Source organism: Natrix helvetica (assembly GCF_964273705.1).
Source record: "Natrix helvetica genome assembly, chromosome: 3".
Classification (NCBI taxonomy): Eukaryota; Metazoa; Chordata; class Lepidosauria; order Squamata; family Natricidae; genus Natrix; species Natrix helvetica.
This window is the reverse complement of record NC_138549.1, coordinates 124,619,268-124,634,023: the sequence shown is the minus strand read 5'-3', so window position 1 is coordinate 124,634,023 and position 14,756 is coordinate 124,619,268. Positions and strand designations below refer to the sequence as shown.

Here is a 14,756-nt window from a genome sequence, read left to right as displayed (position 1 = left end):
AAAGACTGTTGGATTGAGACAAAAAGTAAGGGAAAGGTCACTCCAAAGGGAATGGGGTCACCACATTGTTCATGTGGGGAACAATGAGATTATTGTTTCAATGAAATGCCCTTCTTGTACCTTTCTGTTTGGGGAGCAGACAGTCCTTCAGATGACCCGGTTTTATACCATAAAAGGATTTATAGATTATAACCAGCACACTTACAGTATTTATAGCCAGAAAATTATTGGGAACCCATACAGCTCATATAGTAGAAATATTATGTGTAAGGAGAAGCATGTTGGAGCTTGCACCCCATGAAATAATATTGGATAAAACCACAAAACATTAAGCAACAGGTGTATGCCTTGATATTAGGGGGGATAACTAATACTACTATAAGTTTCATTCTGGGGATCATGTATTCTCAGGAACTTAATTCCTCCTGGAAAGGAAATTTACAGGAAAGAAACGTATCTGCTAAAAGTGAGAAAAGAATCACAAAAGTTATAGCTATTTTATTTCCACATAAGTAGGATGCCTGGCCCATTTGCAGGAGTATGCCTTATCACTAGTTTATTATAGATACTTTACAAAGAAATATTATGTGTAAAATCTCTTTATTTCTGTCACTAAATAAGAAGAGCAAACTAAGAGAAACTGAGAGTATAATTAGTAACTTTAGACTCAGGAGGACTTTTGCATTTCTTAATTAGAGTAGCTCTTATTTCTTTCTCTGGTTATTCAAAGATAATTTAGCATGAAGAGTCATACCTTTATTATATGTTTATAATTGCTGACTCCTCATTTATGAAGCCTGCTGCCTTTTCTCTTGGGTTGGAAAATTTTGGGATTTTACTTCTTACATTCTACATTTTGCTACACATACTGACAATATTAAATTGATTAATAAAGCAGATATTAAGATCTAACTCTTGAATCATTGGATAACCAGCATTATATTTTAGTCAAACTAACTTTACTTACTTTTAGCCTAACTTCGGTTTTAAAATGGCATTGCAGTTGTTAAGAAGGGTTGTCTTAGGATGATGTGCTGCCACAACTTTTGCTGCATTCCAGTGAAGAAATCAGGACATACAGACTCAGTTGTATTTCTAATGTATCAAGTGTTCATATGACAGGACTCTTGTATTTTTAATTTCTGTATACGAAAGAAATTCAGCATGGTTAGCCTATTAGTGCAAGTTGAAACTCTCTCTTTCGGGCAGTCATTAATGATGCAAAAGCCTTGCCATCTTTTGCAAGGTTGGTTGTACCTTATTCTCAGCTAGTTTATTGGCCTAAAACAATTGAAGGGTCAGATATGCTAATATGCAATGTGACTGAGTTAGTTCTCTCTTTCTCCCATGGTTGCAGGGTAGGATCCCTGCCTGTTAAAGATCCTGGCTCTAGCAGCTCATGTGCTGCAGAGTAATATTGAATTATTGCATTTTTAAATCCCTACTGTCTCCAGTAGCAAAATATGCAGATGGGAAGTGGCAGGGGAACTTTTGTTTTGGCCTTTGAAATGGAGCAAAAAGGCTTTGTGATCACTGAGAAGTTAATGAATGTAGACCTCGTGTTTCCATATTCAGAGTGTCACTTTTCAGCACTAAACTGCTCTTTAATTGCTGCTCTTCAGGGGATCAACTGGTACTGCTAAACTGTGTCCAATTTAAGTACCCCCCTTCCCATTCTCCCAACCCTATCTCTGCCTGGAATGCTAATAGCATTCCCAAGTTCATTTGCTCTATTTCTTTCCTGGGAGCAGAATCAATGAAATGAGATAAGTACTCTATTAGCCCTTCTCCTAACAAAACCGTCCTTTATCTGTTCCTATTCCAGGCTGCCTGTTTTTCCTTCTTCCAGCTGTTTGCATCTGACAGTTCTCTTTCAGATTTTCTGGCCAGGCAGATGTTTTACCTAATTGCCTTTCCCCCTCTCTTATCCTCGCAGCATAGATGTTACTATTTCAAACAAGCCCTTTTTTACGCTAAAGTTTCCCTTCTATTGAATATTTTAAGCAACTTCCTTACATGCAGTTCTATCTCAGTTGATAGAACTTGAATTAAATGAATTGTAGGTCTATGGACTAATCATTTTTCTTTTTTTGCATCTAACTGCAGCCCCGACATATTCCACCTTTTCTTCTTCTACTGTGACCTCATGATCTCATGATATTGTCTTCATCTGTTCCCTATACCATATAATCTGGACTAGTGCTTAACCCATATCCAAAGACATTTAATAATCAGTGAATATCAATTTATAATGTCCTTCTTTGAACAGTTCCATGTAAAGCAGTTGTGCCAAACTTGCTGCTCTAGCTTTTGGACAAAACACACCTCCTCCCCAATCCATAAAGGGAGAGATGGTTGACAGCATTCATACGAGGGAGAGAAAAATGGTGGGAGAATCTACCAATTCCTTTGCTGAATTTGCCCTGTCCACAGCAAATAAGCATAAGCCATTTCTGAGTATCATTGTTGCAATGGGATGGGGGTCACTAATGCTTATAATGGTATAGTTTAATGCCAGTTCAAAGACTGGTGGATAGGACTTTTAACTTAGGTATGAGAAAATTAGACCCTGATGGACAAATGTTGGCTGACTTTCTTGGCAGCTTTTATTCTGGCATATTTATACGATGGTTTGTATTCCCTAAATCACACTTTATATTCTAATATCTGATTTGTTCACATAATCCAGCAATAATAGTATTCTGATGTTACTCAGCATCTAAGGCAGCTCCAATATGGTCTATGAGAATTTTTATGACTTTTTTCAGTTTGTTTCCGAATTTTATGAATCTGTTTCCATACCATTGAGCAATTTGTTTTCCCTTCCATTTAACATTATGGGCTATCTGCTTATCCATTATCACTCCTAGACCTACCTATCTGCTGACCCTTAATTAAAGCTCCCAGGCCTTCCTATCATCATTGCCAAGGACTTGTTCGCACATTCAAGGTTCCAGTGTTGATTCAAAGGCTGTTAACATTGGTTTGTTATTGCAAATTAACAATCACACCACTGATGTGTGACTGAAAGATGATCCTGATCTTGAAATAATGGGAGAGATGTCCCATGGTGACATGGTTCATGTAGCAACAGTAGAGGAAAGCCATGGCAGCAGAGTTTTCTATTAGAAACACATAGGCTGAACCTTTGAAAGGAATGCAAATGGCTTTCATTCACCAAACGCAAAAAGTCCAGTGATTCTCAGATCATGAAAAATCACCACAGGTGCAGAGACAAAATGAAGGAAGATGTTCCATTATGACTATGCAGTTTGTTCACTTGCTATTTGGGAATGTTTTATATGTGCATGTGTTTAATTATAAGGAAATAACAAACAAAACCAAGATAAAAGGTCTTGATTATTCTGGATCTTTTTCCTTCCCTTTTATTTCACATTCAAATATGCCTTGCCCCCACTCACACAAAATGGCACATGGAGTATAGTCAGTGGTGGGATTCACTTACCTTCCCTACTGGTTTGCAAATGTGACCTTCTGTGCAGAAGGTCGTGCATTACGTCGGGGCGGGTGGGCAGAGCCTCCCACACTCACCGCTACCGGTTCGCCCGAACCAGAGAGAACTGGCTGAATACCACTTCTGGATATAGTGATTCGGCTATTGGACTGTGGGGTGGTATTTCCCAACCGGAGATGTGAGACGATATTCCAGGGGGTGTGAAAACTTGATTTTAGAAGTTTCAAAATTGTAGTGCATATGCATAATTATATGCATATAATTATTTACTTTTGTAAGGGGTGCGAGAATATATCAGAAGCGTTCTACGGGTGCTGGTTATAGAAAAGGTTGGGAACCCCTGGTCTAGGGGAAGGGCCAGCTTCAAATTCCTAATCAGTTATGAAGCTCAGTCATTGATATTGGCCAACTCACTCTTTCTATTAGCCTACACCATGTCACAGCATTGTTGTGTAGGTTTTATGAGAAAGGATACTGCCCTGACCACCGCTGAGGAAAGGCTGAGCCTACAATAGAGATAAGGAAGTCATTTTGGACCAAGGTTTGAATTAATTTTGGGATAGCATATTGGAGATTGCATGCTGTAGATAGGAATCACTACATAAAATTGAATAGAGATATGTTGTGTGTCACAATACATTTTCCTTATTTTTTCCACATGCATAAATAATATGCCCAATTTCAAACATGTCCAGTGAATCAGGCCAGAGGTTGATCAGATATGTGGTCCAATGGTTATTGGTGTCTGATCTATCTGTAATTAATAACAAACAGTAAAGTAATTCTCATAATTCTTATGCTGGGGGTGGGATGTCTGCTGCTAGAGAACCAGCTACAGAAATGATTTTAAAAGTCCATGGTATCAAACATTGTGCTAAAATCAATGGCTAATCAGTGATATGCAAAATTCAGGTTGGATTTAGAATGCATAGTTCACATAACTACTTCAACGTTACGTGGATAAGAGCTTAACCCACAGTGGTTAGAGTGCAGTACTGCAAGCTACTTCTGCAGATTACCGGCTGCCAGCAGTTTGTCCGTTCGAGTCTCACCAGCTCAAGGTTGACTTAGTCTTCCATCCTTCTGAGGTGGATCAAATGAAGACCAAGATTGTTGGGGGCAATATGCTGACTCTGTAAACCACTTAGAAAGGGCTGTAAAGCACTGTGAAGCGGTATATAAGTCTAAGTGCTATTGTTATTGCTATTACAGTGTGGATTTTGAGCCCATATTACAAACAGTGCCGGTGATTCTGCAAGCCATCAGCCACTGAAGTGCCTCAACATTCAAAGGGGGAAATAAATATAAAGATAGACAGGCATCTCTATATAAAAGTTTACCCAAGAAAGTATTGAAGTACTGCTGAGCCAATACCTGGCTGGATTCGTGGTGCTTTATGGAATATGAAATACATCTATTAGCAGCCTTTTCAATTCAGCTCTGTTTTGCAAAATAATCGTAACATTTGACTGGGCAGTACTGAAAGGTTATTTGTTTCCTAGTTCAGATATAATGCAGGGTTTTTTTATTTTCAAAAGTGAGTTTCATACAATGCACAATCAATCCTCACAACAGCCCTTGTGATGGAGGAAGCCAATTACGTCTCATTCAGAAAAGCAAAGAAAAATGGCTTGTCTGCTTGAGAGGACACCGGTGACTTTTAAGGTGTGTGAACTTTATATATTGACATCAAGTGGAGAATGAGAGAAGGACTGCTGAGTCCTTCCATGAAATTAGCTTTATAGCAGAATCATCTGCATGTCTGCAACAATGCAAAGTGGTTTTTGATTCCCACCCTTAGACATAACATTTTATGGTTTGTGACTAAAAGGCTGCCAAAGCTCTATAAATCCATTCTGGATCAAATTTTAGGCTATCCAAAGTTGGAATCCAGCCTGATACATCCAGATCAATATCTAGAAGCCTCCAAATCCCACATAGTGATGACACCATTATTGCCTTGAAATAGCCAAGGTCCAGAATGATTCAGCACTTCATGACTTCTTCGTCCTTATGATGGGTTCACATTGTGCTTAAGCTATAATTTGTAATGTATACATTGCAGTTCTGAGGTCATATAATATGCAAAGCCATAAGGTGGTTTGTTTGGTTTTGACTTAACATATTCTATTTACATAATCTAAATTGAGAACTTTGAGTGAGGTCTTACTCTGGATATTCTTGCCTGTACAATGTCAATTCTTGTGGTATCACTTTTTAAAAGAAAAACCTTGAAGTTTCTGCCTGGTACATCCAAACAGCTTCTGGGCGCTATCATTCTCTTGAGATGGGAGGCTACAATGTTGTAACCTAAGGATTGCAGTCAACTGTTAACAATAATTTTTCCTTGAGCAAAATTATTTATGCACAGAGAGATGGATTCAGACTGAATAATGATTCTGTTTCTTTTCCTGCATTTTCCCCATGGCCTTTTATTATAATTTGTTGCCTGTGTTTTGATAGTAAGAGGGGAATATTATTTTCTGGGAGGTCATCACATTATAAAGATTAATGTAGCAATATCAGGGCTATGAAACTAGGACTCTTAAACAATGGTGCTTAAGTGGTGTTTTTTTTTTTTTACTAAGGTAGGCAATCACTATTAGCTCATTCTATCAATGGGAAGGAAAACAGCTGAAGCAAAATGAGTGGATCAAGGTCACACAGGATATTGGTAGTAGGCAAAACTAAGTGAAGTGGGAAAAATATGAAGTAGAGCTACCCCCAAGGTGGTCACTGTTCAAAGCAAAAAAAAAGCCCTCTGCTTCTCAAAGCAGTTGACTCTAATTTTAACATTTGGGAGACGATGGCATTTTTTAGTAATCTTGAAGGCAGCAGGCTAGTGCAAGTCATATTACAAGTCTCGGGTATGGTACTTTCCTCTTTCAGAATGTCACCATTTGTTCATTATGTCTCCTGGCATTTTTATGGTGCCCATTCAAAGAAAATTCATAATGCAGGAGCAGCAAAATGTTTCATGAGACTGAATGATTGTCTACCATACCAACCGAGTCAGGGGCTTCTCCCAACAGAGCTGCCTGTGACACAGCCAGCCAACCAGCCACAAGTAAACGTCATTGCAGTGGGATGCTGGCCAAGGAGGATGAGAGGACCCAGGGATGTGTTTATGTGTGACTATTCTAGAAGGAACGAGTGGATGGCAGGGAAGCCATTCCCCTTACATATATCCAGTGCACAAGACCTTCCTTGTGCGAGTTCAGAAGCTAGAAAAACTCACCATAAAAAATGAGATGGAAATGGCCAGAATGACATGAGGACGGTGATCTATTGCATAGGAGGAAAGATAAAGATGTACATAGTAATAGGGAAATGTGCTTTTTTAAAATATTTTTTTTATTTTTTATTTTCAAAACAAACACAACACACTGTAGAAAGTGTATCAGTTGGTTACAAAAAGGCTTTCGTGCATCTCTTCCACAGTCAACAAACATAATTCATATTGACTCAAGTATTTCAACTCAGATATTTATACATGTTACCATCATCATACCTCCATTTTCATTTGAATATAATTGTTTAAACATCCTTCATCATAAAATATACCAAGATTTAATACATAACCACATACTGGCATTTCATTTACTATTTCTAAAATCCTCCAATAACACTGAATCCTTATATCCTATTCTAGCTAAACATCCATAATACTTAATAACAAAGTTTTCTAATCCCCCTTTCCAAATCACTGTTTACAATTTACATTCAGTTTTCTTATGTTGTACCCATACCTATATATACGTTGTTATCATTATCCCTCCTTTATTTAGCTAAATCCTGCACCATAACATTTCCCCCCTAATAATCAAGACTTAACTGTATCTAACTTGGTTCTTTTTTATTAACCTTTATATATAATCCAAAAGGTGCTTGTGTCCAGCATAATGGGAAAAAAGGGCTCAGGGTTTGTGAGGGTGATTTCTTGATGTGGTTTAAAAAGATTGGCTTTAGCAAAATCCCCACAGATGGCTGATATAAGACTACTGTGGCTAATGGCAATCACATTGTATACAGTATTAGTATCTAATCTGCAAATAACAAAATCTGTTCCAACTTCATTGGTAGAAAATCTCTTTTGTGGCTGATACCTTTGGGACAAACTGAAATGTACAAAGCAGGGACGTGCGGTCAGGGGAGGCAGGGGAGGCAGAGCCTCACCGCTCTCATCATGAAAAGAAAAAAAAAGGGGAAAGGCACACGTGGTCCGATTCCCTGCCTTCCTGAGTCAACATGAAGGGGACCGCGGAGCATGCTCTGCTGGCTCGTGCTCCATGATCCCCTTCATGTAGACTCAGGAAGGCGGGGAATGGGACCACATGTGCAGGAGGCTGAGGCTGCCTCAGCCTCCTGCACATGTGGTCCCATTCCCCGCCTTCCTGATGACATCACCAGCCTCACCAACCATAAACCTCACCGCACGTCACTGGTACAAAGGCTGTCCTTCTTTTATGTTATGACATACTAAATCTAAGCCCCGATTCCAATTCTACATAACCCATCAGAATTTTATTCATCATTAAATATCAATGGTTCACCTATTCTCCAGTGGTCTGTTAAACATATATGCTAGACGTACTTCCTTTTCTAAATGTCTATTGTTATAGTTATAGAACATGAAGCTATAGCATATGCCTTTCCGTGAAAAGATCCCAAGTTGTATTTTCAGATGAGACAGAAAAACTCCCTGAAATCCTAGAAACCTGTTCTCAGAATGCATCCGTAACTGCAAACATAAGTCTGCTTGATTAATATTGCTCATTAAACGTTAACATTTATTAAGGTCTTATTAGTGAAAGTGATGCTTCACCACCCAAGAGGTGCCTGTTTTCCTCTGTTCACAGAAGTCACAAGCATAAAAAAGCATGAATGCCCTCCAAAATGAACATGCTAGGAAACTCTCTGCACCTTTTTGTAATACTTTATCAAGAGAAGATTTTCATTCAGCACTTAAAAAGCTTTTTTCCTATTTAAGCATCAGACACATGAAAGTTCAGGTAATTTATGTATAAATATAATTTACATATTATAATATTATATACTCACCTTCTACCATTTATTTATCTAGCTATTATTATTTTTAGTAATAATTCAAGACGGTGAACCTAATTAATACACCTTTTTGTGAATGAAGTTGTGAATGCTCCAACACTGGAAGTTTTTAAGAAGATGTTGGATAACCATTTGTTTGAAGTGGTGTAGAGTTTCCTGTCTAAGCAAGGGGTTGAACTAGAAGACCTTCAAGGTCCCTTCCAACTCAGTTATTCTATTCTATTCTATTCTATTCTATTCTATTCTATTCTATTCTATTCTATTCTATTCTATTCTACTCTACTCTACTCTACTCTACTCTACTCTACTCTACCTTCTTTGTCCTGTTTTCCCTACAATAACAACCCCATGATGTGGGTTAGGCTGAGAGAGAATAATTGGCCCACAGCCAACAGTAAGCCTTCATGCCTAAGGCAAGGTGGGACTTGGATTATTCTCCAAGGAGAATTGCTTTAGAAGTCTATGATAAAAATGTGCAGATGTTTGATTGATGTTTTAAAGTGCAACTTTGTCATTTCTTCCTATTTGTGATGAACACTGTATGCTTCTCAAGGAGGAAAAGGAACATTTCCTTCCCCTTTCTATCAGTTGTTCAAAGGGTATTCTATATATATATATATATATATATATATATATATATATATATATATATATATATATATATATATATATATATATATATATATATATAGTGTTGTATTTGTAGTGATAAATAAATAAAGGGAGACTAGTATAGATCTATTTCGAGCTAATTAGCTCTCATCAGCTAGCCATACCCTTACTGGGATTTGAACCTGGGCTGTATTATATCTTAGGCAGAAGTCTTAGCCACTAAGCCAAAGGCTCTCCTCCTTATCAGTTGAGCCAGGGAAAGAGGGAGTAGTGACCTTCCTCCCATATTTAGGCATACCAGGGGTTGTGTAGTGTAGTAATATATATATATTTCTACACTAGTGATTAATCAGAAGGACAGAAACAACTTCTTGTTTTGTTATTTGATGTAAAAAATAAAGAAGTAAACCTGCCTGAAACCCTGCTTTCAATGCACATTTGCACTGGGTCAACTGTATTTTTATACAGCACAGAATATAACTTTCCTATTTTTCTGTTACACTTATCTAGCATCTTAAAGGTGAATGTATTGATTTGTTGAGGTTGTATCGTTTTTTTGCAAATCCAATGTGTGGTCATTTTGATATTGAGTTCCCAATAGAGTAAATATCTGCTTTGACTTTTACAAAGCAGGCAAATATTATTTTCCTTTCCCCCTTCCTCAATTCTTTTAAATAATGCAGTGGTACCAAGCACCTATAAAGCAAAGTGAATGCATTAATTTCCCTCCTTCCACTCAAGGAAGAATCCAGGTTGACTTTTAAAAGACTAGATAATCCTCATGGCCCAGTAAGCTTCCACTGATGGAAGGCCTGCTTCAAATCCATAAATAAGATATGGAGCTTAGGTATCTTCAGATGTAGTTTCTCCCCTCTCCCTTGTGTGTTGCTTTTGACCCAACATTGCCTTTCTCAAAGCATAACAAAAACTCTGATCAAGCAAATCCCGGAGATTTTTTGTGCTACAACTTAATGCCTTTTTGAGAAAATATTTGAATAATGAATGTCCTTTCTTTCTTCCTTTCAGGGACCGAAGAAAAAAAAGGAAGAAAAGATCTTTCTTCCTTTCAGGGACCGAAGAAAAAAAAGGAAGAAAAGAGGTTCTTTTCCCCCTCTTCTGCTTCCATAAAATTATGCAAAACCTGGTGCTCTTCATTAGCTGCCCTGTTATGGTCCTTCAGAGGGCTTGGAAAGGGATCTTGTGAATTCATTTCGGAAGCAGCTACCTCTCTGTTCTTCAGCACCTGCATTGAAATGGATACTGGAGTTGATTGGAAATCATGACCAAAAAGTGATGGATAATTAAGGGAAAAGTAAACCATGCTTTGAACACTTCATTTTAGTCTCAGCCCTTTGATATGTTGGGAGAAGCCATTTCCAACCCAGATTTCGGTAATACAATCCTTGGTTTCCATGGATCTTTAGGCTGATGGGATTGAGTTTCAAGTAGGATTTAGCGATGACTGGGAAGAAGGGGGGATCTGTGTGCATGGAGCAACTCTCCTTCTGTTTGTTCATGAGTGTCTGCTGTGGCTGGTGGTATCAGCCGGTCTGCACAGCCAAACCCAAAGGCCAAGGGCACCCCCACATGAACTCCATTCGCCTTGATGGGGATATCACTTTAGGAGGCCTCTTCCCTGTTCACGGACGTGGCTCTGAGGGAAAGGCCTGTGGAGAGCTAAAGAAGGAGAAAGGGATTCATCGTCTCGAGGCCATGCTTTTTGCTCTGGATCGAATCAACAATGATCCTGAACTACTTCCAAACATCACTTTGGGGGCCCGCATCCTGGATACCTGTTCTCGAGACACGCATGCTTTGGAGCAGTCCCTCACCTTTGTTCAGGCCCTAATCGAGAAGGACAGTACTGAGGTGCGTTGTGTTAATGGGGGCCCTCCTATCATCACAAAGCCAGAACGTGTGGTTGGAGTAATTGGTGCATCTGGCAGCTCTGTCTCTATTATGGTGGCCAACATCTTGCGCCTTTTTAAGGTAAGATTGCAGTCTATTAGCTTCTTTTTCCTCTTCTCCTCTCCTCTCCTAGCTGCGCAAGATAATTTGCAATTCAATCTGCAGGTGCTAAAATAGTTGCCAGTGACTGTTAAGTGGGGGAAAAAAAATGTTAAAGTGGTTTTAACAATGATTATGGAAAACTAAGTTCTTGCTATGTGATGAGAAAAGCAGATCAAACATTCCTTTTGTATTCTGAGGGTGTTTAAAGAGCTCTTGGTTTCCTGTGAGGAATTTGTTCAGGTAGGGAAATACCTCTGCTTTCCACTTTTGCAAGGAAAACTGATTCCAATCCTATCAGATGCTGCCCAGATTCCCAGTGTTGAGACCGATTGAGAATTTTATGTTTTGTTTTAATGTCAAGTAGAATATTCATGTCGGATGTACTTCAGAAGATGCTATCTGAGAATGAAAGAGTATGAATGATGGATCTATGCTAACAAGCCACTTATAAACCAGCAAGAGGGAGAAGACCTTTTTTAAGGTATACCTGAAATTTCCAAATCTTGGGGGCTTGGTCAGCCCTAAGTGCAGGTGAGCGCACAGGGCTTGCTTGATTTATCTTTGGGTGCTAAAATATTCTGAAGACTTCTCACACATTGCCTTTTAATATTGCTAATTATAGCAATGACAGAGCAAGTTGTTTGTGGTGCAGGTTTGACAATGGCAGACTTTCATACACATTGTTAAAAATACCTCAGTGCAGATTTCGAAAGAATAGAGGAGAAAACATTTGTGCTGAATGAATGCTAACGCAATACAGTCTCTTATTCTCATGTGATAGACTTGTTATACAATAATATACTTAACATCGCTGGTGTGCTTTTAATTTTAAAGCTAATGGTTTCAGCACTGTCATGCTTATTTTTAGATTCAATTTCCTCAGTTTTGGATTTAGTACCAGCATTCAGCCATGGTGCATGCAGATTTTGGTAGACAAAGTCCAACATAGCTGGATTAGGACAAGGAAGGTTGCTTTAAGTAGGTTAAATTTCCCCATTGCTACGCTATCTCAAGCATTATGGGTACTTTTCAGGATCTGACTTTTGATGTTTTCACTCTAAAGACATAGCACTATGACCTTTTCCTGTGGTACATGGATATTTAGTTGAGGTAAGATATAATATTACCTGTAATATGGTATTATGGGAAGGGAAGAAAAATGGCTCTGAATTTAGGAGAGCTCTCCTAACAGGACTATCCTGTGTAGTACCTGGCTCTCCCATCTTGACCAGTAAGTGCCAACTCCAATTGAAACTCACCTTGGAGAATGAACACATTCCTGTGTCACACCAGAATCCATACTCCTTTCCCCCCAAAAAGGGCAGGTCCAGAATATGCAATATATGTCTATAATAACTGATTAATATCTATTGACCATAAAATAAAGTATCCCAATGCAAGTATTAATTAGCCCACATTGATATAAGCTATTGTCTTTTCTCATAAAACCCATCTTCTTTCTTCATGAAGGCCCTGCAAAAAAGAATGGGGGGAAAACCCGCAAAACAAAATGGATGGGGGGGGGGTGTTAAAAGAAAGAGGTTGCTGTACTGAGAAAAGAAGGAAAAGGAAGGAACAAAACTAGACTGAGGTGAGGCAAGGTGAAAAGTGAACGGGACATAATAGACTAACAGAGTTGGAAGGCACCTTGGAGGTCTTCTAGTCCAACCCCCTGCATGAGCAGGAGATCCTATGCCATTCCGGACAAGTGGCTGTCCAGTTTCTTCTTAATGAAGGGAAGGCATGAAAAGGGAAGGAACAAAAGCCCTGTTTAGGCACTGTGGAAGGTTTATCTATAGAAGGGAAACAGACCAGGGGTTGGATTCAAAATTTTTAGCCGAGTTGCTGCATGGACATGGCCTACTTGGTGGACATGGCCTACTGGGCCTCCTGCAACATGGTGGTCGGTGTTTTAGCTCTCCTCAGCTCCAGAGGCTTACCTTGAGCCTCCAGGAGGGCAAAAATGGCCTAGCCTGGGCTCCAGAGACCAGAAACGGGTCTGTTTCTGGAACTTCTGCGAGGGTCATATTTCACTCTCCCAGAGCCTCCGCATGGGCCCTGCACTTACTTGGCATCCAAAATGGGCCATATGGAGACTCCTGGGAGTTGCGGGGCGGGAGGGGCCAGCCAGTCCTTGCAAGTATCGGTTTAGCAAACCAGATGTAAAGTTAGCATCCGGTTCGCCCGAATCGATCTGGACCGGCTGAATCCCACCCCTGAAATAGACCATGTCTAGGATTGCCTAATGTTCAGCACATTCAGTCTTTGAACAATATTCTCTGTGGTGATTTGCCTCTCCACCTATTCTTGAACAGCTTCCATTCTTCTCAGATAATGTGAGGTAAATGCTCTCCACTTCTAATTCACAGGTAATTATTCAGAAAAGAAAACACTTCATCTTCCTGGTGGAATAGCTATTTACTTATTGTTGATTTCCCTCAGCCTTGTGTCTGTTCTGTGCTGAACTCTATCTTCTGTGTTCTTGTAATCAGTTACTTTTGGGTTTGACCCAAATTCTACTTTTAGAAAGAATACACGTAGTGTTACTTTTGGAGGTTAATAAACAATATCCCTAGGGGCATTGGTGCCAATCCTTCATTGGCACTATCCTCCTATGATCTCATGCTATTTTTCACCTTGAATAGACAACTCCATTTTCTGACAGACTGAAACACCCCCATTTGGTATAGCGTGAGCCATTTTCTGATTCACTCCATTTCATTCCAGAGAAATTTTTAGTCTCTCTCCAGGGATCTTAAATGTTCTAGATGAAACAGTATGTGGGAATGACCTTAAGAGACAGAGTGAAGAGATGCTGCCAAGGAAACAGCCAGATAAGAGAGAGAATAGCCCACAGCCAATACTAGATAGAGTAAAAGGCCCTCACTAAGTTCTCAGGCTGCCACGGTGATGGCAGGAGAATTGTATTTTCAAACTTGCAAGATTCTATTAATGTAGCTTTACAATGAAGTAAATTAGCTTATCTGGCCATGTTTCCTGTCTGATCTACCTGATATTAACCATTTTTAGTCAGTTTCATGTCTCGTTAAAAACAAACCGAAGAAAAGCCTGTTTTATTTGATATTCTCTGGTTCTGCCAGTGCTACATGTTGAACAATTCTTTGCTCTGCCTTCTAGCCTCTGGAGCTGGGCTCAAGTGGTTGCAACTGCTGTGAAAAGGTTTCTGGTTGCAAAATTATAGTCCTATCATTAACCCCCTTGTCATTATCTGACATTTTCTTTCAGTGGGCCAGATACCAGCATCGTGGTCTTTTTGCAAGAGGGTCAGAGAAATGTCATGTAATATAAAGTGAAAACACAGGATAGGTGGAAATGTTAGCAACTTTTTCATTAAGTTTGCTGGAGGCAGCATTGCTTGGATCATAGTATTTCATGCCCTTTCTCAGCATTCCAAGGTAATCAGGAGTGGTTCACATGGTTGGCTTCGAAATACTGTCAAGGGATTGGGGAATGGAAATGATGTCTTGTGATGGTATCCAAGGAACCAGGTACCAGAAAAAACAAAAAAGCTGTATGCCTTGGAGCAGGGGTGTCAAACTCGCAGCGTCACAGTGGCATCGTGTGACGTATC

General features: G+C 39.4%; 1 protein-coding gene across 1 annotated transcript in view; it reads left to right on the top strand.

Annotated features, from left to right (window-relative positions):
• GRM4 (glutamate metabotropic receptor 4) overlaps positions 1 to 14,756 on the top strand; it is a 341,390-nt gene that overhangs the window by 14,551 nt on the left and 312,083 nt on the right. The window contains exon 3 of the mRNA XM_081949329.1: positions 10,225 to 11,143. Coding sequence (XP_081805455.1) covers positions 10,613 to 11,143 — 531 coding nt within the window. The 5' untranslated portion in view covers positions 10,225 to 10,612. The remainder of the gene's footprint in view (positions 1 to 10,224; positions 11,144 to 14,756) is intronic.